The sequence below is a fragment of the Priapulus caudatus genome, unplaced genomic scaffold, assembly GCF_000485595.1.
Source record: "Priapulus caudatus unplaced genomic scaffold, Priapulus_caudatus-5.0.1 Scaffold17, whole genome shotgun sequence".
NCBI lineage: Eukaryota > Metazoa > Priapulida > Priapulimorpha > Priapulimorphida > Priapulidae > Priapulus > Priapulus caudatus.
The window spans coordinates 1,405,077-1,432,576 of record NW_014577078.1 but is presented as its reverse complement, the minus strand read 5'-3'; the positions used below and the strand labels follow the sequence as shown (position 1 = coordinate 1,432,576).

Below are 27,500 nucleotides of genomic sequence, written 5' to 3'. Positions count from 1 at the left end.
GTTGATGAGAGTGCTATCATCTGTGGATTCCTCGGAAATACCGTATTTATTTTTCAATAATTCAAAATACATTTTCCCGTCCTGGAATGAATTCTCGTTGCCGGCGTAATGCACGGTCTTTGACCCGGATGTTTCGGTTGTCTGGTCAGTGGTCATGTAGGTGTAAGCGTCGGTCGGTGTCGACTCCACATCAGGTGCTGAGGTGTGAAGGGTCGTGTCCTCTCCGGCACACAAGCCGACACTGATGCTAAATGCCAAAACTAATGCGGCGATCATCGCCAGTCGTATCTGCACCATAGCCGTCTGTGTAATTATAAAATCGAGGAATCTCGATAAATCGAAGGAAACGCCATCGTTCAACTTAGTTGTACGTGCACAGACAACGATACGTGAACTAAATATTATAATCAAAAATTAATGTTGCTAAATAAATTCCTTAATTCATTTACTTCATATGACTTAATTAACACATTCTTACAAGTACATCACAGTTAAAATTGAACTAACGACCGATTCAATGATCGTGCCACGACGCAACGTGTTAAAGTATTGTGTCAAAATTCAGCGATATCCGCTAAATTGCCATCGTTACACATGCACGCTATTTTATACGCATTCGAGCGAATTCTAAAAGAAATAACTCATGCACCTACCATTTTCAGAATAAGCGACGAGAGACTCTCAGCGAGGCAAGCCCACCACACGTCGGCGAATTTCTTGGAGCCGTATATTATTTTTAATACTACACTGCTACGAACGTGATAATAGTTTTAACGTGAGTAGCAATAATTCATATACTTGCGATTTACGCGCACCTCACAGAGCAGCCTATACCACGTTTACCTGCTCGCACTGTCATCCGATATATAATGTCAATCTAGCTGTGTGCAGCACTTGAAGCGCTCGGTGGTAACTCCTTAGGCGAAACGGCGTTGGCGCAGTTAGTGTTACCTGTCGCCATTATCGGTCAGGTCAGACCATAATGATCGCGGAAGCTTTCGTTAAAGATATACGACAGAAACACGTGTCGTTCGCGCTTCACTGTACTAAGCGCTAGGTCAGTGTCCTTTAACGAACTAGTTTGTAAATAAGTCGGACTGGTGCGACTCATTTCCCACACAAAGTAAGGAATTTAAAGGTCGTCGTTTTCTCCGCAAAACTTCCTGGTGTGAGATGTGAGCAAGATTGTTAATCAATCTAACGACGGTGTCAATTAATGGAACAGGCACCAAACGTTTACTAACGACAGTAGACGTAGCAAAAGTACTTTGATACTAACCTCTCCTAGTTTTCATGGCACTTATTCTACTAGCAATGGATACAATCACGTCTCAGTGTATGTCAATATACAAATAAGTATTTAAATAAATAAATAAATAATTATTCGACATTTATTATTCGCAATGAACACAACTCCTCTTATATTTGTAGATCAAGAGGAGTGCACAGCCGCGTACGTTAATATTTCATATATATAATTTTGATGATTATTTTAGATAATCCCGTTGACCGGAAAATAGCTCGAATAAGCAGCTAGCCTCAGCATGTGGCAATTAACACTACGTGTGGCGATTAGTATGGAAGGCTAAAACTTACCTATTTTAATCGCGCTTAAAATGTATTTTAATCACGCTTAAAATGTATTTTAAGCGTGATTAAATTCCAGCCAATCAGAACAGTGCTTTTTAATCGCGATTAAAATCGATTTTAAGCACGATTAAATTCCCCTCATACTTGTACTTCCGCTAACTCAATGTGAACAAAATAAACATATATAGACATTTTAATCCTGCCTGTTCAGGCTCTGGTGGGACTCCAACTAGCGAGCCACCACACAGCAGAGGCCAGGTAAACCTGAACCTAACCACTGACACACCGAGCTAAGGCGATGATAATATAATCTCACCCCTCATACTTATACTTCCGCTAACTTCATGTGAAAAAATTAAAGGCAGCCAAGGCCAGTGCGAGAAGCCAGCGGCAGTCTAGCTGTCTCCTTCACACTGACCTTGGCTGCCTTCTAGATTGCTCTGAATGTCTCGACTCTTACATGGTACATTTCACGTGATTCGCAGAACATGCTTACAACAAAGGTAATAACTTGTAGGAAACTAAATTACCGCGTATTACATAATGTATATAATATTATCTTGTAATATATCTCATAATAAATGACATGTTTTCAATATATCTTTGAACTTGACTACTGCAGCTCGCTAAGCAACGCACACATCGGACAAACAATAAATATTGCACAACTTCTATATTATTATTAATACGATAAGGTCGCAATTTTGTGCACCTAAAATTCCCCGCGATTTTCGCTTGCGCCGCTTGTCGGCATCGGACCGATAATTCGGTGAGCCGTGTCTCCCCTATTCTATTTGCCGCGGGATTTTAGTCCGGAGGGGATAAATCGGCTTGCGAGAAGGGCCCGTCGACGCTTTGTCAAGCCGTTATTAACTGTCTGTTTTACATTACAAGTTATTATACTTTTCCATTTACTTCTTGGATATTGCGATCATGTTTTGATGATGACTGGATAAATGCTAGATGCCCGTGTTTCATGGGCCGCAAATGGCTAGTTATATAATAATAGTATTAATTATAATAATATATGTAATTATATTATAATAGTAATAATCTGTACGTGATGATTTCTACTTTACGTAATAGTATTATGTACTATTACGTATATGTAATGTTGGTAGTTTGATTGCCTTTGACATGACGCGTTTCGTCTATGTTAAACCGTTACCGATGAAAATACACGAGTATATTATATGTTATTTAACACGCGCACCTGTTCATGGGGAGGGGGGCATCTTACATGTCTCAGGTGTGTTGGGAATAAAGTTGAACGTGAGATTACGTTTTTGGGGAGGGCGTTCGAATTTGGAGACGCCCCCCAACACGCACACTCGCGTGCACACACACGAGAGCGCGCGCGCACACTCGCGTGCACACACACGAGAGCGCGCGCGTACGCACACCGTAGTCCCCCCCCCAAATTACCCTGAGACGGTTTACAGGGTCTATCTTTGAAGATCGGTATACCTGTAGTTTACCAAGCCTTAAACTATCCAAGAAAATAACCTAGAGCAGTGCTTCTTAAACTGGTGAACGGTTCATCCAAGAGTGAATAAAATTATGGGATATCAGACGAGCTAGTGGGATCATAAATTCATAAATGGCAACACTGGAGGATCGCCATAGGCAACTATTGAACTGTAACTTTACTTCGAGTTGCCAATTTAGCTACTTTTCTGATAGAACTAGATTTCTATACATATTTACTGTACTTATTTGTATCAACTTATCAAGCAGCACGAATTCTAGCCATATTGGAGATTTGAGCCCCGTTTCTAGGCAATCTAAAATTAGATTGTGCAAGGGAGAGTAAGACGAAAATTACCAAAAACATGAGGAAATCTAGTCGCCGGGTGAATGCAAATTTTGTACTTTAAATTATTTTTATTTAATTCTAAGCCTATTTATTTGAATTTAATCGCGATTAAAAACCACTGATTGGCTGGAATTTAATCACGCTTAAAATACATTTTAAGCGTGATTAAAAACCACTGTTCTGATTGGCTGGAATTTAATCACGCTTAAAATACATTTTAAGCGTGATTAAAAACCACTGTTCTGATTGGCTGGAATTTAATCGCGCTTAAAATACATTTTAAGCGTGATTAAAAACCACTGTTCTGATTGGCTGGAATTTAATCGCGCTTAAAATACATTTTAAGCGTGATTAAAATACATTTAAAGCGCGATTAAAATAGGTAGGTTTTGGCGGTAATGGCCTTCCATAGATTAGGGGACATCCTCAGGCACTCAAGGAATATAAACGCATATGTATGGAGATTAGCCCAAATTCGCCTTAATAAAAGCTCAGTTAAGTTAGCGTTATTGCCGAAATTCAGTCATTACTTAGCGTGTGAATGTTACAGATCTTACGCACAACATTTATAAAATTTCGGGCACACTCTTTACCGATAGTACAAGTCACATAGCGCCCAGGCTGTAGTTGCGGATAATTATAGTATTTGCTATAATGGACGCCGAAATAGCAAGCAGGGGCTAGAACTGTTTAGGTTCATTTTATTTACCTCTTCGTGTTCGGTTATCATGTAATTTATACTTGTAATACCTATATAATCATATAATTGTATTAAAGTACAGACACGGGGGATTCGTAGAGACTCAGAGCCACACATACAACCATTACAGCCTGTATGATATGACTAAAAACGGCACAAGTGTGCGATACGGCAAGACGGTTATAAATTCGTACGAACATATTAAGCATCGCATAGTTAAGATGACAAGGTTAGACAAATCGTGATGTTAGTACTATTCATGAACAGACGCGTTCGCTGATTTGCAAGCTAAAGGAGTGTATACGTCTACACGTGTTGTACAAGCTGTATGTTTAAACACGGTATATACATACATAAATGCCATTCTTGATATTGCAAACATTTATTTATTGTAAAATAACAAATACGATTGTACAATAACAATTACAACAGCAACGGCAACACACACATTGGGCTCCGCACACACTGCAAATTTGATCTTACATTAAACTAATGGCCAAGACTCAATTTTCGCAGTCTGTACACGTTTTCCGGGAACAAATACGACCTGGCTCGGACTAAGTCAGCCTACATGAGTGAGCCTACCAGACTCGGTTCAATGCGTGCTAAACTGTCCCGCGTACCTGGGCTGAGCCTGGCTATGACTAGTTTGATGTATGATCAAATTTTGCAGTTTGTATGGCACTTAAATAATGATTGCGTGCAATGTCTTCTGGCATTTCATCGATCCTGACCTAGCACTTACGGTAAGTGCACATCACCTCTGCCTAGATTTCAGACAACTAGGAACGACTTGACACTCTTTCAGCACAGGTCATCACCAGATAGAGATATTCGATATCGATATATAGATATCGTCTATTTACACTATTAAATAATGTAAATGTTATCTATTTACAGTCTGGGCGAGAATAATCTGTCAAAAATTTATAAAAGTGATATTAGGATCCACCCAAATATACACTGAATGAACGACAGCATAACTCGCCAGCGCAAATGAAACCCTAGCAGATTATTACCTATATGACCATTCACAGAATCTTACCTCAAGCAATATTCATGCATTAATGAAATGTAACATTTTAGATTTCGCAGAGTGATAAATGAAACGTTTTTGAGCACGTTTGATACTATACTAAATAGGTTCATGGTATCGAGGAGGCAGGGTAATTTCGTAAACGTTTAATTCGATTCCGCCACCAAGGTTAAATTCTGTAACGTATGCCGACCTTTTCAAGTCTGTTTAAGGGAACCGACGCCAAGTATAAAGTTGGTCCTCACGAAAATGCATGTTTCGGTAAACTCTCAATGTGGGCACCGACGTGTTAAATTAGTATGTGTGTACCAAGACAAAAATAAAAGCTAGCGCGTACGAACTAGGAATTTCTTGATCACACTTTATTGGCGTAATGATCTTCGATTTGTTTTGACGTCATGTTTCAGTTATAGATCGATCGGGAAGTGTGCCTTCGTGATTGGCTAGCTAACACAATGATTGTTCTACATATATATATATATATATATATATATAATAATATATATATATATATATATATATATTGCCGAAAACGTTTACTGTTACATGTCGTCTGCAGTGATGCATGTTTCCTATTTAACGGCCGGTTACTCTCGTTGAAATGATATTTAAACGCACTTTTACCTAATTACATTTCTACGCTAGCCAGGTTAGATTAAAAGCGCTTTACGTACACAGTTGCAGTGCATGCATATTTACCCGAACTCTCTAATTATTCTACAATAGTATACACTCGGCATTGATAACGTATCAGGCTACAGCTCGATTTTGCAAGCACTCTATACCGTTGTCCGTACGGGCTCTGCGACAGCTGGCTAGCCAAGCTTCTCGTATTGGTGAATGAGATAGGGTATTCTGCCCATGCGATTAAGTGTGTCACACGTTTTCGCCACGCTGTTATTAAGAGAGCTCGGCCCACAGCTAAACACACCGACTTTCGGTACCTGAAAAAGACCGCAAAACATGTTTAATGCGACGTGGGTGGCAATCGAGCGTGACACCCGGGTACGTGACAGTGCCGGCGGCCGTACACACTAGGTATTGTAGGTGCCGATAACAGCTAGGTTAATTTGTAACTTTTCTCAAAAATTAAAAAGAATGGGGCTCTTTACTAAACTCTAACATATGCAATAATAATAATAATAATAATAATAATAATGAGTCATAAATATATACAGTCGATAAACACAACACCATCAGCCACCTGCTCTACATGGATGACCTTAAACTGTTCACCAAGAACGAATATGAGCTGGAGCAGGCCTTGGTAACAGTTAAGCATTCAGTGATGACATCAAAATGCAGTTCGGCTTGGAAAAGTGTGCAACCGCAATCTTAAAAAGTGGTAAGCTAGTAAAAAGCTTGATGAGAAGACGGCCCTACAAAGTCTGAACCAAGAGGACACCTACAAATATCTTGGTGTAGACGAAAGGGATGGTATTCAGCATGCAAAGATGAAGGAGAACATTGCTAAGGAGTACTATCGCCGAGTTCGCCTAGTTCTCAAGTCTGAGCTCTGCTCAAAAATAAGATAACAGCGATCAATAGCCTGGCACTCCCAGTCCCCGTGTACAGCTTCGGGGTGATCAACTAGTTGCGATCAGATATCGAAAAGATGGATCGCAAGACAAGAAAGCTACTAACCATGCATGCACGGTCTCCATTACCTAAAAGCGGATGTATAGCGACTGTACATCAAGAGGCAAAATGGTGGTCGTGGTCTCATTGAACTGATGTCTGCGTACAACACTGCCATTGTAGGTCTAGGCGACTACATCGAGCTTAAAGCCCGGCGCACACGTGAGTTATTTTACTCAAGTAAACGTCACTGTGCGGCGTATTTTCGTTGAGTAATTTGACGCATGCGTCATTTTACTCAGGTGTGCGGCGGACTTTCGTTGAGTAATTTGACTCATGCGTCATTTTACTTGAGTAAAATAACTCACGTGTGCGCCGGGCTTAAGGAAGACAAATTTACAAAGCTTATCAAAATCCATCAGTCTGGAAAAAAATCAAAGCACGCTCTCTTACGCGAGATTAAATAAATCAAAGCCAAATACTTGTCTCCTTAGCCCACCAGCCAATCCTCAACAAAGCAGAGACTGAAGGCCAATATAGAAGCAGCGAAGATCGAGGTATTGAAAAACAAGCCTTTGCATGGAAGATTCTACAAGAGCCTCGACAGGCCATTTGTCGACAAGACTGCAAGCGTTGCCTGGCTGAGTAGTTCCGGGCTCAAGCGGGAGACAGAAAACCTGATCAGTGCAGCCCAAGACCAAGCACTCAACATCAGATACCATCAACGCAACAACCTCAAGCAACAGGTCAACAGCAAGTGCAGAATGTGCAGCAAAGCAGAAGAGACCATCAGCCACATCATCGCCGGATGCACAGTGCTGGCCCCAGCCGAGTACATAAATCGCCATAACAAGGTAGCCAGCTATCTGCCCTGGTCAATCTGCAGTGAACTTGGTGAGCAAGTACCCGACAAGTGGTATGAACATACTCCGAGACCAGTTACCAACATCGGAGATACTACCATAATGTGGGATATGGCCGTGCAGACAGTTCGCACGATACATGCAAACCGCCGTGATATAGTGCTCCACAACAAGAAAGAAAAACGATGCCTGCTGATTGACGTAGCCGTACCAGATGATACTAACATCATGGTGAAGGAAAGAGACAAACTCACCAAGTACAAAGATCTGGAGATCGAAATTAGGAGGATGTGGAATACTAAGACGAGAATTGTATCAGTGGTGGTTGGAGCCCTTGGCTCTATAAAGAATGGTTTTGAGAAGAACCTTAAGGAACTCCCTGGCCACCACACTGCCCAAGAAGTGCAGAAAATCGCACTACTGGGAACAGCACATATCCTGCGAAAAATTATTGATTGAATCCCTATGTCCCAGGTTGGGACAGGGTCAACCCAGAAGCCACCCGCTAATGCCGTGATCCACTTTGGAAATAATAATGATAATAGTAATAATGATAATAATAATAATAATGTTAAAATTGTTATTATACTTCTTCACTAGCGTCATTACCATTATCATCATCATCATCATCATCATCATCATCATCATCATCATCACATGCTGTTATTAAGCTGTACTGCTCTACCCGCATCACTACCACAACAACTGCATCGACTGAGTTCTCTTGGGCCAGTTGTCAGAAACATTGTACTAATATTACTGCTGAGGTAATATTTTTGACCAATGATTACGCTAGGGGTGTTAAAGTGATTACGTCACCGTAAATAGTAAACATGAAAAAAATATTTCCACTTTTTCACAAAATTTAAGTAATTTTGTTAACTTTTTATGGTTAAATTGCTGCATTATACTTCCTATTTTACTATATTGTTCGATGTAAACAAACACTCGTGACTCATACATAGCCCATAGCAAGCAACTAATGTCAGGATCATAATATCAAATCATCCAGGTTTTTTGGATTTTTAACTAGTTAAGAAACAATCTTATCGGGTAAGAATTTGACGATACATTTAGTCCCGTTAGTACTTACTTTTAATGTAAAAAAATGGCAACAAATTGTTTACAAAATACATCATAGAAAATTCGTGACGTAGTCAATTTAATAGAAACGCATCGCAGTTACGAGAAAACTTACGATAACAGGAACATGGTAATATGCTGCCGCAAGCTGCTGATTGGTAAGTAATCGATCACAAAACTATTGTACATGACGGGAATGTATACATATAATAATAGTTAATCACGCATAAATACTAATTGATGAAAGAAGCGGCATGATCACGTTTTTATTCAGCACTGCAAGACATTATTCAGCACAGAAACACAAGACATGAGCGGCATGGCTCATCAAAATATCAAAAATAATAGAAAAATCGCCTTTTGGTAATCGCTGGGGAGACAACTTCTGACAAGTAGTGTTTCAGAAGTGTTTTTAATAAAAAACGTAAATTTTACTAATCGATATGAAATATAATAGCAATAAAATTGTAATTTGTTGTGGAATTGTGATCTTTTCATCGTAGCTTAATAATCACGAAGAAGTCTAGCATATCGTATAGTTATCCGAAAACCTGCCTGGATTCCGCATTCTTGTAACTTTACAAGGTTTCTATCAACGTTAAAGGTCGATGAACGGTGAATGATAAGACTAATGTTAAGACCTCCGGCAGTGTGTACATACCATTAGGTGCGTCCTTTGTATGCTGGAGAACAAAGCGGAGAAGTTTGGCCTTCCGAAATGTGTAAATCCACGTAGACCAGTAAACATGCTGCGACTGGAGAAACGCTGGAAATGCTTCTCGCAGATGTACTGCGAGCGAAACAGGAGAGACACTGTTACACGCTGAGTACGTATACTGCGGAGGATTGCAAGAGAAAGAGTATTATGTATAAAAATTTCTGTTAGCCTAACATATGTTATGAGTTTACCATACACATTTATTTTACATTTTACATATTAGATGTCATACGAGACTATTGTGAGAAGAATATGAGATATATATCTTTATATAATTGCGTGCGCCTATTGCGTAGGCGATAATGTAAGTAATTAACGCAGAGAGTAAGGAGAGATGCAGAGATACGCTTAGGGTTAACATAAGGAAGTAACACACCCAACTAGAAAGGGGGAGAGAAGCAAGAGGTTCAGTGCCCATAAAGCTACGTATTACTGCGGATAGCATTGACCTGATAATATCTACGCAATGTAATCTATTATAAGACTCCGTGTACAAGTGACAGTTAAATATACTAGTCGCGTACGCGCGATGTGTAAAATTCAAACATGGCAAATCCTCCTCGGGTAGACGCGAGCAATATGTGTCATGAGGTATACGAGTCTGGACGGTAAAAACTGCAAACTACTTACCAACATGCTAGTGCGGATGTCAAAGTTCTGCACAAACTCGGTGATGAAGATTCGAAGCTTTATGATGTTCTGTTTGTCGACGTCTTCGATTTCTCGCAGCATGTCTATTAACCACTCGAACTGACGATGGCTTTGCGCTATCCAGATGAAGTACACCTGAATAGAAGCAATAAATCAAGACCAACCGAACGTGAACAACGGAGTACAATTTGCAGAACTGTAAAAAAAAAACGTAGGTACGTTAGAGTAAATTATTCAAGATATACATGGTTCACATGCGGACAACTCCAGTGGCAAGAGCACATGCAGTAGTAATATCAACATTAGGATAATTTCCTCATGAACCCTGCTTGGACTGTAGATATATCCGTTTATAGAACACGTTGAAAATAGAAATCCGTACCTTTTTACAGGCGACGCCGATATTCTGGCTGGTTCTTTCGGCAAGATCCTTTAGCACCGAGACGAAAGGTATGACGCCATTACCGCCACCTATCAAGATGGTCACTTCATATTTGTCCCAGTCTTGTGTACCCTCTCCGTACGGACCATCGATATAGAGCTGTATAAATGCCAAACAAAATTGAATCATCTCAACCAGTAGGTTATCGCGTATTAGCGAAACTATTGCATAAATATGGAAAAGATATTCGTGGCGTTGACGAAGGCCCTCGTTTTATTAACAGATCTATTTACTATAATTCGATTGGTTGGTAGAACGTCACTCATATATGTCTAGAAAGTTGTTATTAGTCCATGATGGCGAGGTCTCGTGCATTTTATCATATAACTTATACTATAGGCTAACATTAACTTATTTCATAAATTAGTACGTTTTTTTAGCATTACACATCACTTGAGACTATAGTATATGTTCCATAAATCGAAAAACTGTAAAAACGTCACTAAGTTTATTTTGAATGGAATGTGTGAAAGTCGAATCCGAAATTGACACACAACGACGTGAAAATGGTTGCCGTGGTGTGATGTAGGGCCTACATGCCTAAACATATTTGGTGGATAACTGGTTTAAGCAGAAGATAACATATTATTATTATTAACATATTATTAACACATTATATGTTAGGATGTCATTCTGTTTTTAATTAACAATGAAGCGACGCGTTGCGCACTTTCTAACTGCGATCTATCATTGACTTTAGCGGAAGTTGCGAGCTCACATACGATTCGTCAACCGTTTACACGATGCCTGCGGCTTAATTAATCACCCGACAAATGTACACGTACAGTTGGATAGGGTCCTCTGCCGATGTTTGTGGGGTCGAACACCTCCCGTAGCTTCCACGTCCACGGTCCCACGGCACGCACGTGTACGGACAAGGTGTCCTCGTATGGAGCGGACGTGAGTGTGAATGGGTGGTACTCGCTCGGAGCGTACGAAGAACATGCAATTCGTACCCACTGACCAGAATGATAGTCAAAGTTCCTTGGTCGGTGAAATATAAGATGTGTTACGTCTGCAAGCACGAATGGTGAGAGTGGTTACCGAGCTTGCGGTTGTATTCGGCACTGTGTCACCATTAGATATATGCTGCCATTGCTATATGTGTCCTTAAAAGATCTTACGCCCATTTACCACTCCCAATACCTATAGCTATGCCAAACTATTTATATACAACACCTTGAGGATAATCAAGTCTTGTCAGTATACAAAATAAATGCCAAAATTGTCTCACTGACAAAAAGTCGTCATCATATTGTATAAGGTGACCCCTTCGGTTAAAGTCCACTTTTCAGCCCAAGGTCAACAGACAGCAATTCTCTTTTTTTAGTTCTGTATGATTAAGGATGTATTACTTTGTAATACTAGCTAATATACATAGCTAACACATGTATAGTAGGTTGCCGGTAGCAAACATATTTGATTGGAGAATTCCAAACCTCACACCGCCTCGGTGAACATTATATATATACATTTAACGTACTTTACGACTGAAACTACAATTTTAAAATTAAGCCTACCCGATGGAAGCACTTCGGCTTTCAATAATGGAATTTCCATCATTTGTCGCCTAACATTTGTTAGCTTGTCGAAAACAAACAGAATCGCCGGGCCAACGAAGAAATAGAAGAACCGCGGCTCCTGAAAGACAAAGTAGAATGGTAGAGTAATTAGCAGTACACCTGATGGGAAAAATTGCAATATTGTGATAACTGTGCACTAGCTGCGTGACAGCTAGGTTACGTGCATGGTGCCGTTACAATGATTCCGGGTATAATTAAGCAAAGCATATAGGCCGGCAGGACAGGTATATGTAATTAGAGATAGCTATAGTAGTAGGACACAACAACCCTGTGTTATAATGATATTGTAACACAAATGTAATCTCGTGACATCTCCGTGTGTTACTATATCGGGTGATAAATGGCAGCTATAGTGAACAAACATAATATCATTACTAAAAATGCAAAGCTTACAGCCCATTAAATATTGCACATTTCAAAATCTTTAATTTGTTAAAACTTGCTATTAAAATACATGTGCTTAATGTCTGTTACATTTTAGTATTTTACTTCCGTTAACAATAAATATGCGCTTATATCTTTGTTGTATAATTTTTAGTTTTGCAACGAATTTCTGACAACATATAGCCACTGGCAGCAAGAACCAGTCCGCACATGCAGCTACAGCACACACGCGGCCATTGACTATATATATACTACATAGCAGTATATATATAGTCAATGGCCGCGTGTGTGCTGTAGCTGCAGGTGCGGACTGGTTCTTGCTGCCAGTGCATATAGCATGCTTAATTAAGCCCGCCGCACACGCTGTGGAACTTGCTGTGCCATCGCGTGTGCGGATGCAAAATCCCTCGATCTGGATTGTGTGGAAAATATCACACATGTTTAATTTTTTTCCACGTGTGGAAGTTTGAACAGCGTGTGCGGAGTGGATGTGTAAATTTCCACACCAAATTCGCATTGTTTGCTTGATTGTTCGCTTGGACGCGATTGGGTGTGGAAATTTACATTTCTCTTGGTTTTCTATGCTAGTGTGTGGCTGGCCGGCTAGTACGGGGCGCCATGCAGGACAAGCATTTTTGTACCTACAAACTTGACAAAAATGAGTTTTGTGAACACAAAACTCAATTCTGTCAATCCTGTCCCACAAAACTCAATTTTGTGAACACAAAACTCAATTCTGTCAATCCTGTCCCACAAAACTCAATTGTGTGAACACAAAACTCAATTCTGTCAATCCTGTCCCACAAAACTCAATTTGTAAAAAAAATCAATCTGTCGAACCCGTTTCCACAAAACATCGTTTGTGCGCCAAATATGCACACGCATGTAAGAAGTGCTACCATTGCTGAATCAGAAACTACTGCCTGAGAAATGTCGTCCATGGTCGCCATCCTTTTGTTTCTTCTTACTGCAATGGTAGCCCTCTTACATGCGTGTGCCAATTGGCAACAAAATCGAGTTCCAATCCGTTCACAAATAAACTCAATTCTGTCATCCTGTTCCACAAGACTCAATTTTGTAACCAAATAACTCAATTCTTCAATCCTACCTTACAAACACTCACAGTTTGTAAACACAAAAACTCAAAATCTGTCGACCGGTTCCACTAAAACTCGATTTGTTGTGCCCAAATATGGCACCACGCAACTGTAAACGAATGGCTAACATTGTACAGAAAAACATCTTACATGCGTTGCTTAATATTTTGGCAACAAAACGAAGTTTTGTGTTCACAAAATTGAGTTTTGTGGGACAGGATTGACAGAATTGAGTTTTGTGTTCACAAAATTGAGTTTTGTGGGACAGGATTGACAGAATTGAATTTTGTGTTCACAAAATTGACTTTTGTGAGACAGAATTGAGTTTTGTGCACAAAAGGGAGTTTTGTAAGACAGAATTGAGCCCTGTCCTGCATGGCGCCCCGTAGCTAGGAGTTAACTGTAGATTTTTAGTGATGATATATGTTTTGGGACAAACACCTGTCGCTGCGAGAGTAGGCCTAGTAAGTTGTATGTCATAGCAAATAGCTTGGTATTTGTATCTAAGTGATGTTTACCTGTGTCAACCGCGCAGAACTGTGAATGATGATCAGGGCGTACAGCACGATGTACAGATGATGGGTGACCCAAAACGAGTTGAACAGATGTCTGCGTGCCGTACGCGAGGCGTACGTGTACATGATACACATGATGATATAGAGCAACACACCAGTGATTCCTGCACAACAAGGCCACATTCACATTACAACGCTTCATTTCAGATGCCGGTAGGGCAAGGCAACAGTGAGTTTAAGTGAACGGGAATCGGCTTTACACCTCTTACTCATGCTCGCATTTGTGGCAGCGCGCTTACCGCCTATGCTTAATAGGAATTTCGTGGGGCCTCGCAACCGTCACCTCACAGCAAATGTTAGTATATATTCACGAGCTTGCGCAAGCAATTTAAGCGCATTCATCGGACTTAATGATTGATCATTTATGCGCTCTTGATAACCCCTGCGTGAGGTGGGTCAGCTGTCACATATATGGACATGTACTCTTGGCGCCAAAAATGTCTATTCGTGTACATCCACACAAAGATATTTGCGGTTGTATTAGTCGCTCGAAATGAAATATTAAAATAAAGACATTTCATATAAATCAAAAAGAGGTTACACTTCCAACGCCGATTGCGCCGTCATACGCGTTGATATGCGTCATTAATATGCTACCAATGGTCACCTGGAACGGTTTTGTAGAACCAGTAGTCAAATTTCGGCATGGCTTCTGATTCGAAGTGCAGCTCCGAGAAGATGCACTTCAGGTAGTGAATCGGCTGCGTTGACACGGCGTAGAAGTTGATGGCATGTCCGATACAATGAATAACTGCATCAAAACCAGACAACAGTTCACTCTACTCTATAGTTGTCCGTTACTGGAATATGCTATAGGTAAATGTACTGTTAGACATTTTAATTTAATGCGCGTGTTTAATCATGCAAAAGGAGCAGAGGACGGGGAACCGACGTGAAAGGGGATATAAAGCCGTCTACTGCCAAATAACGTTAGACATCGATGTTCAATATGTATTTTTGTCACCGAGAGCCACATCAATTCGCGCTTCTGAAATCCTGATAATGCAGCAAGTAACATTGCAACTACAGGCACTTGGGACAGAGTCAGTAAAAACTGAGAATAATATATGAACGCACATTCACAAATACTACCGTACGGTGTATCTCTCAATTACAGTTCCACTGTTGCGTCACTGTATATCAACTTTCCTTCATAAAAACTAACGCCGAACGCTCCCGCACTCGCCGCTGCGAGTGTGCTGTGGCGCCATGATAATATATATATAAAGTTATATATATTATTATATATAATTATTATATATATACTTATATATAATGCGGCTATTCCACATAAACTATTTCATCGCGAGCTCATAATAACAAAAGATAATAAAGTGACATTATTAGGCATTGGTTTTATCTCTGTAACTATTTCACATTACGCGGTTGGGTGCAAATGTAATTAGATCATATAAAATAATGTCTGCGTTACGTGAAGCCAATCGGTGAAACGTTTAGTCAGCAAAACTGTTATAGGGTGGCGCCACTGTACTACGACTCGTTTTCTAACCATCGTAGCGTTTGAATAATGTTCACTGATCTTACCTCGGTGTTATTTTGTGATTTCACCGCACAGCAGGGCGAGACACGGACACGAAACGGTCCGGTCGCAACCAACTTGCAAGCTCTTAGTACATTGTTGCTTAACTGAAACCGCCTACTACGTTAGACTAGCGATTAGGAAGATGCGACGATCGTACCAGTAAACGCGAGGGCTGTCCAGGCGCATGTTCGGTGAAAGTCGATGGCAGACTCAAACGGAACGTATTTCTCTAGCACCGTCTGCTTCAGCCTTTCGATGGTGTTTCGACACGACGTTAGTAAGATCATGGCGAACGAAAACGACATTACAGCGCCTGCACCACTGGTGATGCTGATTCCGAAGCCCATGACCTTCCTCAGACCGTTGTGTTCATTTTCGTAGGCGTAGTCTGCAGAAGAATTCGGACTATTAATGTGCATTGTAAAAGTATGCTATGTATTGTATATGATAGATAATTGCCTAAATAAAAAAAATAAATCTACTCACTGTGAATTTTGGAGTGCAAATTGGCGAAATATTCATATTGTCTCTCCTCACCAAACATACTAAAATAATTGTGCAACGGAACATAGACGTGTGTGACGGTATTGTAATTATAGACAGAGAGTATTAGAACCTAATAAACTCTGACACACACAAAAAATACGAATCACTTACGGGCGGCTCGTTCGATGAACAGGCCGATTACAATCAGATAAAAAATGACGAGGTAAAATATTTGCAGGTGGTGGTCTTCCATGTATTCGGACAGCTGACTGAGCTTCATCGTCATCCACGACCGCGGTGTCAGATCCTCGCGAATCGCACTCGAACTATCGCTCGCTGTGCTGAGAGTCCGACCAATCGCAGCAACTACGGAAAGCACAAAACGAGAGCGTGATTGCGGCTGGACGTTCGCAATGACTACAGCATCAACTTAACCATCTTATTTGAGTGTTATATAAATTATAATCATTAGTCAAGATTCTGTACCCAATAGACGTTTCTGATCAACTCATCACTAATTCGGCGTCATAATAATTTGTATTGCTGCTGCTGATGTTGTTGCGATTGTTGTTGTTGTTGTTGTTGTTGTTGTTGTTGTTGTTGTTATTGTTGTTTTTTGTTGTTGTTGTTTATAACCACATGTTATCTCTCCCACCGGTATTCACCTCGCTCACTGTCCGTGCCAGTGCCCAGAAGTTCGTCCCTATAGTTCTGTAGCAAATAGTTGAAGTCTTCATAGGTGAGCTCCTCTTTATCCTGAAAGCCGCAGCTAGCGAATATGGAGAGTAGCAGTTTGTCTATCTCTTCTGCCTTTATTTCGGCTCGTGAGATTTCTGCCAACGACCTGCGTGTAACAATAAACGTCAATGTACCGATCAATTAAGCAGAAATTAGTCACAATGTGCAATGTTAGATATAACATCAACTTCCTGTTGCAGAGCTCCGAGTAGCAAAGGTTAATAAAAAATAACCGAATACAATCACTACGCGAAGTTAGCCACTAAATTAGTTGAGAAATGTTTTCCGTGTATGCACATTAAGAAAGGTCTTATTTAGGTTGTTTTATTAATCTAGTGGGATTTCATGCAGAATTCTAGCTGTGCGTAACGTCGTAAAGTAGCATACCGGAAATCTACGTTATCTATAAACACATCGTATTTAAATGCATGAGATACCCAAAGTAGTACCTTAGCATCATAGAGAACTCTTCTCTATCGAGATAACCGCTGTTATCTATGTCATACATATCGAACATGATCCTGGTCTTGTCGTCCAGTGTTCCTGGATAACACACAACCGTACACATACAGATTATCTTGAGAGTCGCCCTTGTAAGGAAGGAATTAAGGAATGCTATACGAATCAACCTCATTATTATAGGTGTACAATGTGCATACCCTTCGCGAAACGCTTTTTCAGGTGTTGTATTTATACTAATAATTAAACCGGATAAAAAGGCAACGTTATGATTAAAAGACTATTATATTATATAGACTATAATATAGACAATATATTACGCACAGCGATATATACGTCATCAAACTAATCGTTCTGGTGGAGTTAGTCATGAGCCAGTAGACTGTGGACATAGCGAGTGACTACACGGTTCCTGTAGCTAGACTGACCTTTTGAGAAGAGAAGTATCATATCGAGAAACTCTCGGAAGGATATCAATCCGTTGTGGTCCTTATCGACGACATTGAACATGTGATCCATGAAAGAGGATTCTGGCTTCAGACCCAACGCCTCAGCAAACTCAGCCTTTGTCAACTCTGTCATTATGACCTCTCGTGCAGACGTTCCCTTGACGACGCGCCCTTGCACAAGACAGAACGCCTACCGGAATGCAATATATTTGTGAATTGTATGGGATGTAGCGATAACAAGATTAAAGTGCATTCGCCATCGCGTAACGTTATTTTTAGTTAGTCACATATTAAAACAAATTGCTTAAATATTGCCAAATATATTAAGCATACAAAAATAAACAGTAAACTTTGAAAAAAAGCAGTATCTAGATGATTAGGGGAAATTTAATGTGAAACCAATTTGCGAACAGTCTGGAAATATTTCACGGGTTCATACCTGATCAAAGACTGATTTGAAAAATCTGTTCAGATGTTTTTGCCGCTGGGCTTTCGTCTTTGCTGCGTAGTAAATCTTCTTGGAGTTGAGACTAATCTTAATTAAAGGCACTCTGTTCTTCTTCATCATTGCTTCTAGCTGGGTTACAAAATTATGGCGTTGATCTATGCTATCAAACTGAAGGATCTGTACAAGAGTAAAGCAAGATAATCTAGATTTAAAGGTGATATAAGACGCACGCACATATCAAATACACTGTGTGATACATAACACAATAGATCACTGTAATTTTTTTATGGCGTCGTGTGAAAACATGAATTCTATGTGTAAAGCATAACAGCGATGTTGTTATAGTGTACATCAAGATTTTCATTGGTTTTGGTATTAAAACATTTTTATTATGATTACTCACATTGTGTGTTCTCTCAAAAGAAGGGTGTGTACAAAAAACCAGGGGAGGAGACTGTACGGAAGGGAATAGTAACATAGAGGGGACGAGAAATAACGTGAGAAGTGTGTTTCTGCGGGAGGCGAGTTGGGTTCAGGCGCTTGAAAACCGGCAACATTCGAGTTTCAACGAAATAGGTACACGCGCCTGTGGAGTTGTTCATCGGAGTAGCCGCGCATGCGCAAGGGCAGAGCAAATACAAGCGATCGCTTACCAAGTCGTATTCGCACGGGTTAGCGATGAGTATGATCGGTGGGTTGCGGATGTCGTCCGATATTTCTAGCACGACCTGTCGCATGACCTTGACGTCAAACTCTCGCAGCACCTGCGCCGTCCGGCCGAGCACGCGGATCTTGGGCACGTCCGGTCCCAGCTTAATCTGCACTTTGCGCAATTCGTTCTCTTGCACGCGCTCGTATGCTGTAAGGTAGAACGATGCGCTACGAAACACTGTCGATTATTATTATTAATATTATTATTATTATTATTATTTTCATCATCATCATCATCATCATCATCATCATCATCATCATCATCATCATCAGGCCTTTGTACGAAAAAAAAGACGGTAACAGAAGACAATCCCAATGTAGACAAGCAAGAAGGCTCACCAAATACACCTATCTCGATACCGAATATGTCAAGAAAACAAAAGAAACACAACACAGCCAACAAGAGAGCTTACCAAGTATGCCTTTATCTACCTTGACCATGTCAAGAGGCCACGGTGCCGCTGCAACAGATCGCAGACCGGACTTCAACTCGCCCTGTCCCTTCGTCTCAGCGCGGTTCCTCTTGTATTGTCGTATGCGCACCGTTATAAACCCGATAGCAATGCACACTGCAAAGAAATTGGATGTGCAATGTAATGACAACTGCCATATGATACGTAATATATATGTATTATATATATATATATATATATATATATATATATATATATATATATATAAGATATATATAGATAGATATATAGAGTGGTAGGAGGAGATTCGAAGGTGTGTACGGTGTGCTCATACGTGTGTGTGTGTGTGGTGTGTGTGTGTGTGTAGTGTGTGTGTGTGTGTGTGTGTTGTGTGTGTGTGTGTGGGTGTGTGTGTGTGTGTGTGTGTGCGCGAGCGGGCGTGTGCGTGTGCGCGTGTGTGCATGAAACCAATGTTTACTTTGGCTGGCGAAATTGTGGTTAATTACACGTATTTGATGATGTTCCCACGTCTCTCGCCACAATAGGCCTCTCCATAAACACTCACTGGTCGGCTATATAGCGTAGCAGTACGCCCCTGGTGTTTTTACAGTTTTCATTAAAAAACGCATCTAATTTGAAACATATATAGAAAATTAATGTACGCAATTTAATTAGGGCTATATTTTAAAATGCACTTAGCATTATATTAGGTACGGGCATCGGGTTTGAAATCAACATTAGTGCAACACCAATTAGCATTAGCATTTAGTGCTGGACAACGCTTTTGTACCTAATATAATACGATACGTAGGCAGTAATTCTTGAGAACAGCGAGCTCACCAACTGGTATTAGTCCGGCGCAGATGAACGTAATAATGTAAGTCATCTCGCTACCGCTAAAGAAATCGTAACGACTTCTGTCTGAGCACGGATTCAACCAGCTGCTCTTTAACTGATGTTCTTGCCGGCAGGGGGCATCTGAAATTCGTAATTGGCATGTTATATTATGTTATATATCATATTGTTATATTATATTATATTATATTATATTATATTATATTATATTATATTATATTATATTATATTATATTATATTATATTATATTATATTATATTATAAATTATATTATATATGTCTTGTCACTGTATTTGACTGGTAAAGTTTTGAATAATTTGGATAACGAGACTTGTATTTTAACAATGAATGTGAACAATAATGTACTTACCGTCAGCGAGGAAGAAAACATCTTTTTGTATCTGAGACGTTGTGATATTGGTAACCTTCGTGATGATGTCATACAATGTAAAAGATTTGATTTCGGCGATCTCCTCTGCGGTAAATAATCTATAAAATGCAAAAATATTTACATAAGGCGGGTTCCATGCGATATTTACAATGACTCAACATATAACGCCGTGACGTAAAAAAACAATACTAACAACGAACGAATATATAACACCTTGGAAATCGGATTCTTCTTCCATGGCAAATAATATTGCATATTGCCGAACTAAACTAAGGACATAATGTGCTCGAAACCAAAACAATGTACGTGTAATAGCAAAAGTTTATTAAACTGCTAATATTACTCCAATTGCGTCATATTGATTAGACGATAGCAACAGTTTAGAATATGCCGAATATGAAATTAATATTTTTCACTGTCTGTAATAATGCAATGAATCACATAATAATTACGATACTAGTTACCGTAAAAATCTTACTCGTTCTCGGTATTTTCGAACCAAAACCTATCCGAATCTCTCAGTCGCTTAAAATGATCCTTGATAATCGCTTTGAAGGTCGGACCAGGTCCGTAAGGGGTCGACTCTAACATTCCAACAGGAAATAAATCCAAGTTGTTGATGTCGTTGTCATAGAGCTCAGCTATTTGCTTCACTTTTGTGTTGACCTAAATTGATGGGGATATTATATACACGAGACTTCGGTTACAAACATAATTTTTGTAGACGTAATACATGAAATTCGCGTTTTCACCATAGATTCACGCTACTAATTTTGTGATACAGCGTTGTATAAACTAACATAACGTCAATCTATGAATGCCTCTAAATTATTTCCAGCAAGTGACTTTCCGCAATGAGTAATTCTATTCTAGCAGGTCTTAATGTTTATGTAAACGATTCAAAAAGCACAACAAAATTTTCTGCTACCTCTGCTACAAACCTAACGCAAGCTTAACTATACAGAAAACGTACACAGACACGCGTACTAATCTATTAATAATAATAATAATAATAATATTATTATTATTATTATTATTTTATATTTTTGATCATATTTATTAATCATTAATTATTATCATTATAAACATCTCCATATCCCGTATAATATACAAACACGTACGTCTGAGCCGTCTCTGTGGTACATTGTAGGGTTGATCTGATTCCAGGCTACTACTCGATCTAGGTCGAACATCTCTCGCACGGTATTGTAATCGGGGATACCGTTGTCGCGTCCGCGCATGATATTTAACGCCCCCAGATCTTGCGGCGAATACTCGAGAGGACCGAACAAGTTCTCTGCAAGAAGATCAAATGTTGTCCAGCATTCAATTGCCATTGTCATAGCCCGCGTAAGACCTTGTGACAAGGACTTGAGCGCATGAATATTGGGAAACAGCTCGCTCACATACACGTTACCAGTAGTGAAGCTGGATGTGCATAGAGAGGCATGGTTTGTTTCGCTTAGTGTCAAACGACAGCTCGGCTATACCTCTCAGATCGCTGATGACAGTGGCATCTTCCCTTTCCGCAATCTGCGACGTCATTCCTAAAATGATCTCATCGATGCCGTATTTCTGCACGTATTTCTGCGCCTCCCACCACGTATTGCACAGCCGCTCGGCCGGATAGCCTTTATCCGTCTTTCTAAAGTGACATCGGTTGCCTTCGTAATACCTGTTCGTGTATACGAGAAGAGCATTAGCGGACCAGCAGGTGGCGCCTGTTGAGGGACGACGCAATCGATGTTCGCTGCATGTTCGTGTACACTGGCGCCATCTACTATATGCGGAATTGTTCACAGAATATTGCAAGTACCGGCACAAAAAACGACATGTGGTGCGTGTCAAATCTCGCTCTGGTAGGGGGGTCACAGGACAGTTACTTGTAGGCACGAAAAACTGACATGAAAGATTTTGCGGAGAAAATTCTTATAATACAGTGAATTCTATTTGAGACTGCGTTCGCCGGCATTGTAAAACATTTATCGAGCGCGGAAGCGCTTAAATTTAGCACGGGCTCGAATGAAAACATAACTGAGTTCGCACACTGAATTTTTCAGTATAGTTTTTAGTTCATTTGTCACGGATCGAGTGCGTGTATATAGCGTACATCCATTATTTGTTTTATATTTATCCGCAATGCGAGAACGTCAGAATTAATAAAGTCCAAGTACCTAACGTAGACTTACGCGATGTACATGCCCGGCGGGATCTGTGTGTGCCCATAGCGAAATGCGGCAGCCTCAAATACGTGTGTTGTTCCAGGATGAATATCTGGATCATAGCCTTCAAAATAAAATTGAACGAATAGGGGCTTAGCTCCCAACATAAGCAACATGTCGGTGCTTCGCCGCACTGTTTCCATTTTAGCCGATGACTTTGGTATAGGAGATACTAAAGTAGAATTCTTCAGTCTGTGGTTACCGGACATATGACAAAGGGCTAACCCATGCGCCAAATAAATTACTGGTGATTTTCGATTATATTTTTTTTAAATCTAATTTGCATGCTTTTTCCTGTGTAAATACCTTTATATGGAAGCAGTTCTTCATTAATAAACGACGGTAGATAATCATAAATAATGATTTTCTGAAATATAAAAGATAATTATTAGGACGGTTACATACTGCAATTAATTGCATTAATTTCATTATATATTAATAGGCAAAATCAGTCAACCAATAGATCGATCGATCGATCGATCACACTCTACGACAACTAGATTGGATAGTAAATGTGCACCATACTTGTAGTGTCGCTATGTTGAAACGACGGGCCCTATTAAAGATGTCATTGTCAGTCCAACTCGGATGTTGCCGTTTGATGCGTTCTGCCAGGTAGTTGTGCCAGCGAAAGAATAGCAGTCCAAAGACTAGAGTTGCTGGATGCTGGTTAAGACGGCTGTCGCCCATAGCTAAAAATTATAATCATATGTAAATTATTAAGAATATTGTCGTGTGCGTGCGTGTGTGCATAATGCGTGGGTGCGTGTGCATGTGGTTGTGTGTGAACAATTGATTTGCTTAAATCCATTAAGTTACGATTTTTTTATGACTGGAAACGGAAGGAGTGGTTTTTCTATCGCAGGGAAATAATTATTTTAATCCAACTTCTATGTCGCTTACATGAACCTATGAGCCACTATGTGTTTTTTCCTCTAAAAGCGCCCCTTCTAACATTCGGTACCGTATACGGACAATAACATAGGCGAAGAACAATTAATTTATCTCATTGGCCGTGGTTCCAAGGTCTTCTTTGCTAAAACACTTGTTGTTTCCTTATACTAGAGTAAGGTTATTTGAGTTTGAGGTCGCCGCGTGTGTTGCACGACAATGCGCTGGTGACGTGACAGCTTGCTCTATGAAAGTTGCCCGCCGGTGGTGATGCTTGTTTTCAACTTTTCGTATGTTTTTGCGGCAGCCAGCATACACCTACGTCCATGAGACGTCCAACGACAGTCACGTAGCACCACAAAACAAATTAATGGCACTGGGACCCTACTCACAATTGTTCATAATTACCTCTGTTAAGTCCTATTGATAACATCACCCGACTACTCAGGTAGGAAACGATCAAATCTATCGTCAACAATCACGATCGCGTGCACCTCTTTTCCTCTTTATCTATCTATCTATCTATCTATCTGTCTACCCGTCTATCAATCTATCTATCTATCTATCTATTTATCTATTTATCTATCTATCTATCTATATATACATATATATCTATCTATATCTGTCTATCTATCTATCTATCATAACATAGAGGGCGTGCTTTCCGCGCGCTCGCACTCAGTAGGTTTAGGCCTACTCCATATCTGCGACTGGCTTCAGGGGCAGTCAGAGCATAATATGAGGAACGGATTGATTCGAGGATTTGCCGAGCGGCACGTTGCTCACTTACCAAACATGCGCTCGAGCGGCATGACTTTGTGCATGTGCGGTGTCGGCGGGTTGGCGAGCGGAATTCGCTCCGTGTTGTAGAGCGGCAGCGGACCGCGGTTTGTGTTCTCATGAGCGAGCTTTCCGTCACTGAAGCCACGTAGCACGCTGACCCACGCCTCCGACACGCTGTAGATGACGCTACCGTCGATCCAGCCCGTCACCTTGTTCACCTAGAGTTGATCGCATGGCGTTCGCGGATAGGAAGATCGAGCGCATGTGTCGGTGGATACGACTGATATTTAAGATTTTTAAACCTACATTACACGTAGAGGCCTCGGTGGCTCGCCTAAACTTGTCATTTTAAGTTATGGTATAAAGTATAGGGGCTGACACGTGCAAACGCGCGCACGCAATCACGAGTACGCATACCTGTCCGTTAAGCGACGCCGCGAATTTAATGTCATACCATACGCCTATAGTCGCTTTCCCACGTAAATCACTGTAGACGTAGAGCCATCAGCTAATCATTTATGATCAGTAGCACATATAATGTATAGGTTTCACTAAATCAACGATTGTTTTCTAGCAATGAATCATGTTTTAGTTACCATCTCCCGTGGTCGATTTGGAGCTTGTCCAGACATATGCGCATACGGAGCTCGCAGGAATGGCGTGCCCGTGTCGTCCTTACAGTGAGGCTCAGCTTCGTGCTTGCACTTCATCGGTGGAATTTCCTTAATCTCTATTGGGCACGACGCCATATGCATGGTGCTTGTCATGAGGCTCTCAAATGACACGTATTGGCCTGCGGAAATAATAAGAGCAAGTTTCAGTTCAAGTCTAAACTATATAACATAACTACATTGATGGTGACGACGGTGACGACGGGGATGACGGTGACGACGACGATGACGAAAACAAAAACAAATCATGATTTCGCCAGAAATAGCATTTTCCAAGTCAGTCGTTCAGTTTATTTTGCGAATGAACAAAGGAAATGGTACTTAATTTTACTTAATTCGAATATATACGAAATGGATTGATTAGGTAATCCTACCGAAAAACGCTAGAAAAGCAGTCCTATTGAGGTACGAAGGCATGCCGTCATCGCCCGACATCACGACTTGGCTGATAATTCGTGGGTTCGGACGATTCTCCATGACCATCTTATAAACTCCGTCTGCAAACTGCGGCTCTGCTTTGCGTATCAGTGGTGAGCCTGAAAGAAGGAGACGTCTTGTAAGATATTTGGCTCAGCAGCAGACGCGGATATTTACGGATGTTTAACCTACAAAATTAATGCACAAAGATGGTTGTGCATTAGAGATTGCTTAAAGAATTTACGCATATGATAGAATCTATATATACGGGTATATATATATATATATACTATTAAAGTTTTCGTTTAATTAAACAGAACTAGCGTTATAAAATAAATAGTATAAATAATTTAATGATGCTACCGTTTGTTATAGCGGTAATGCTTACTTAGCGATCCCCACGGTGGATGGGCTCTGTTGTTGTACCAGCCATCATACCTTTGCCATTCGTCTTCACATCGTGCAGTACCTGAATAACGATTAGATACGAATGTTTAGCAAAAGGTTCAGATTTGGTTGCTTTCCAGGTCGCATTTCTAGTTACTATAAACGGTTAAATACAAACGATAGAAATTTACACACTTGTAGTCCTGTTATGGTTGATAGACATAGACCTACGCAGACATAGGTCTAAGTCCTGTTATGGAATGTACACTTGAGATCCTGATAATAAAGTTGAAATCTTAAGATTAATAAAAATATCTAACAGAACTATCACATAACAGCTATCAAGAGTGAGTGATTATGATACTGTAAACGTCCGCCTTTTGCACGGAAACAAACACTGGTATGTTGTAAACTTTAAAATATATGCAGATAAAAAATGAACGCCGTCGTGACATGATTGCTCTAGATAACGATGGAACGCTCCGGAAGCAATTCACAGGAAGTAAATTGCATTCCCTCTTTCATAGTCGGGGACGTTTAAAAACAAACAGAAATCATAGTGATGATACATGAAAGGGCTCTTTCGCGTAGTGATTTCCAGAACGTGACGGCAGAATTTAATGTGGCATTCATAGTAACAAGAGATGCCAGCTATAAAAATCGGCCACCGCTCGGCTAGTCATGACGCTGACGTCTTTTTTGTCTATTACGGCTCATGGGTAAATAGCTTTGCTAGTGGTGACGATGCGTGTGCGAAAACGGCGCAGCATTGGTCTAGCTGGTGGCTAGCGTGTGCGTATATGCGTAGGCCTATGCGTATGTGTGCGTGTGCGTGTGCGTGTGCATGTGTATGCCTATATATATATATATATAGATATATTATATATACATACACACACACACATATATATATATATATATATATATATATATATAATAAATCACTATATTAAATCGCGTGCACGTCAGTAGACGACGTACTCAAAATTGCGTGCGAGGCAATGATAAATTTTAGCAGATCCATGCTTGAGCTTTTTTCAAGAACACGGTCAGCGTCATAGGAAATGCTGCGATGACTTCAGCTGACAGGTAATTAATGCATCAGATGAATACTAACGACCTCTAGAATCAAGAATGCGTCGAACAACATTTTTATTTGTTGAAGTTAACATCGTCTCGTGCGAGGTAAGCGTCTACTCGAGGTAATCCGCTGCTACTTAAGCGGCATACTTGAGCACGACAGGGGAGCGAAGGTCGTGTTATAAACGTGACAATATATGCATTGAGCTACTTAAACGCACACAGACAGACACACGCACACAGAGACAAACGCGCGCACACATACACACAGGCGCGCGCCACCCCCCCCCCACACACACACAGAGAGAGAAAGAGAGAGTAAGAGAGGGAGAGACAGAGAGAGAGAGAGAGAGAGAGAGAGAGAGAGAGAGAGAGAGAGAGAGAGAGAGAGAGAGAGAGAGAGAGAGAGAGAGAGAGAGAGAGAGAGAGAGAGAGAGAG

The 27,500-nt window shown here is 40.4% G+C and overlaps 2 protein-coding genes across 3 annotated transcripts in view; both read right to left on the bottom strand.

The window, feature by feature from the left end:
* The window catches only part of LOC106810713, a 9,977-nt gene extending 9,122 nt beyond the window's left edge, over positions 1–855 (bottom strand). Inside the window, exons 1-2 of the mRNA XM_014814151.1 lie at positions 654–855; positions 1–303 (exon numbers count right to left, since the gene is read on the bottom strand). The exon at positions 1–303 is cut by the window's left edge and continues 295 nt beyond it. Coding sequence (XP_014669637.1) covers positions 1–303; positions 654–656 — 306 coding nt within the window. The 5' untranslated portion in view covers positions 657–855. The remainder of the gene's footprint in view (positions 304–653) is intronic.
* Positions 856–4,472: 3,617 nt separating this feature from the next.
* LOC106810723 (dual oxidase-like) overlaps positions 4,473–27,500 on the bottom strand; it is a 25,613-nt gene continuing 2,585 nt past the window's right edge. Inside the window, exons 2-29 of one of the 2 annotated variants that reach the window (XM_014814162.1) lie at positions 25,983–26,063; positions 25,552–25,713; positions 25,103–25,299; positions 24,514–24,724; positions 23,358–23,524; positions 23,139–23,199; positions 22,800–22,896; positions 22,101–22,285; positions 21,732–21,907; positions 21,089–21,276; positions 20,590–20,708; positions 20,204–20,341; positions 19,364–19,519; positions 18,893–19,098; positions 18,231–18,416; positions 17,771–17,981; positions 17,333–17,426; positions 16,811–16,989; positions 16,317–16,511; positions 15,817–16,047; positions 14,724–14,867; positions 14,060–14,220; positions 11,998–12,118; positions 11,263–11,492; positions 10,418–10,576; positions 10,015–10,170; positions 9,328–9,456; positions 4,473–6,086 (exon numbers count right to left, since the gene is read on the bottom strand). In XM_014814162.1, the coding sequence (XP_014669648.1) occupies positions 5,958–6,086; positions 9,328–9,456; positions 10,015–10,170; positions 10,418–10,576; positions 11,263–11,492; positions 11,998–12,118; positions 14,060–14,220; positions 14,724–14,867; positions 15,817–16,047; positions 16,317–16,511; positions 16,811–16,989; positions 17,333–17,426; positions 17,771–17,981; positions 18,231–18,416; positions 18,893–19,098; positions 19,364–19,519; positions 20,204–20,341; positions 20,590–20,708; positions 21,089–21,276; positions 21,732–21,907; positions 22,101–22,285; positions 22,800–22,896; positions 23,139–23,199; positions 23,358–23,524; positions 24,514–24,724; positions 25,103–25,299; positions 25,552–25,713; positions 25,983–26,063 (4,469 nt within the window). In that variant the 3' untranslated portion in view covers positions 4,473–5,957. The remainder of the gene's footprint in view (positions 6,087–9,327; positions 9,457–10,014; positions 10,171–10,417; positions 10,577–11,262; positions 11,493–11,997; positions 12,119–14,059; positions 14,221–14,723; positions 14,868–15,816; positions 16,048–16,316; positions 16,512–16,810; positions 16,990–17,332; positions 17,427–17,770; positions 17,982–18,230; positions 18,417–18,892; positions 19,099–19,363; positions 19,520–20,203; positions 20,342–20,589; positions 20,709–21,088; positions 21,277–21,731; positions 21,908–22,100; positions 22,286–22,799; positions 22,897–23,138; positions 23,200–23,357; positions 23,525–24,513; positions 24,725–25,102; positions 25,300–25,551; positions 25,714–25,982; positions 26,064–27,500) is intronic. The other variant, XM_014814171.1, reaches the window with a different exon arrangement.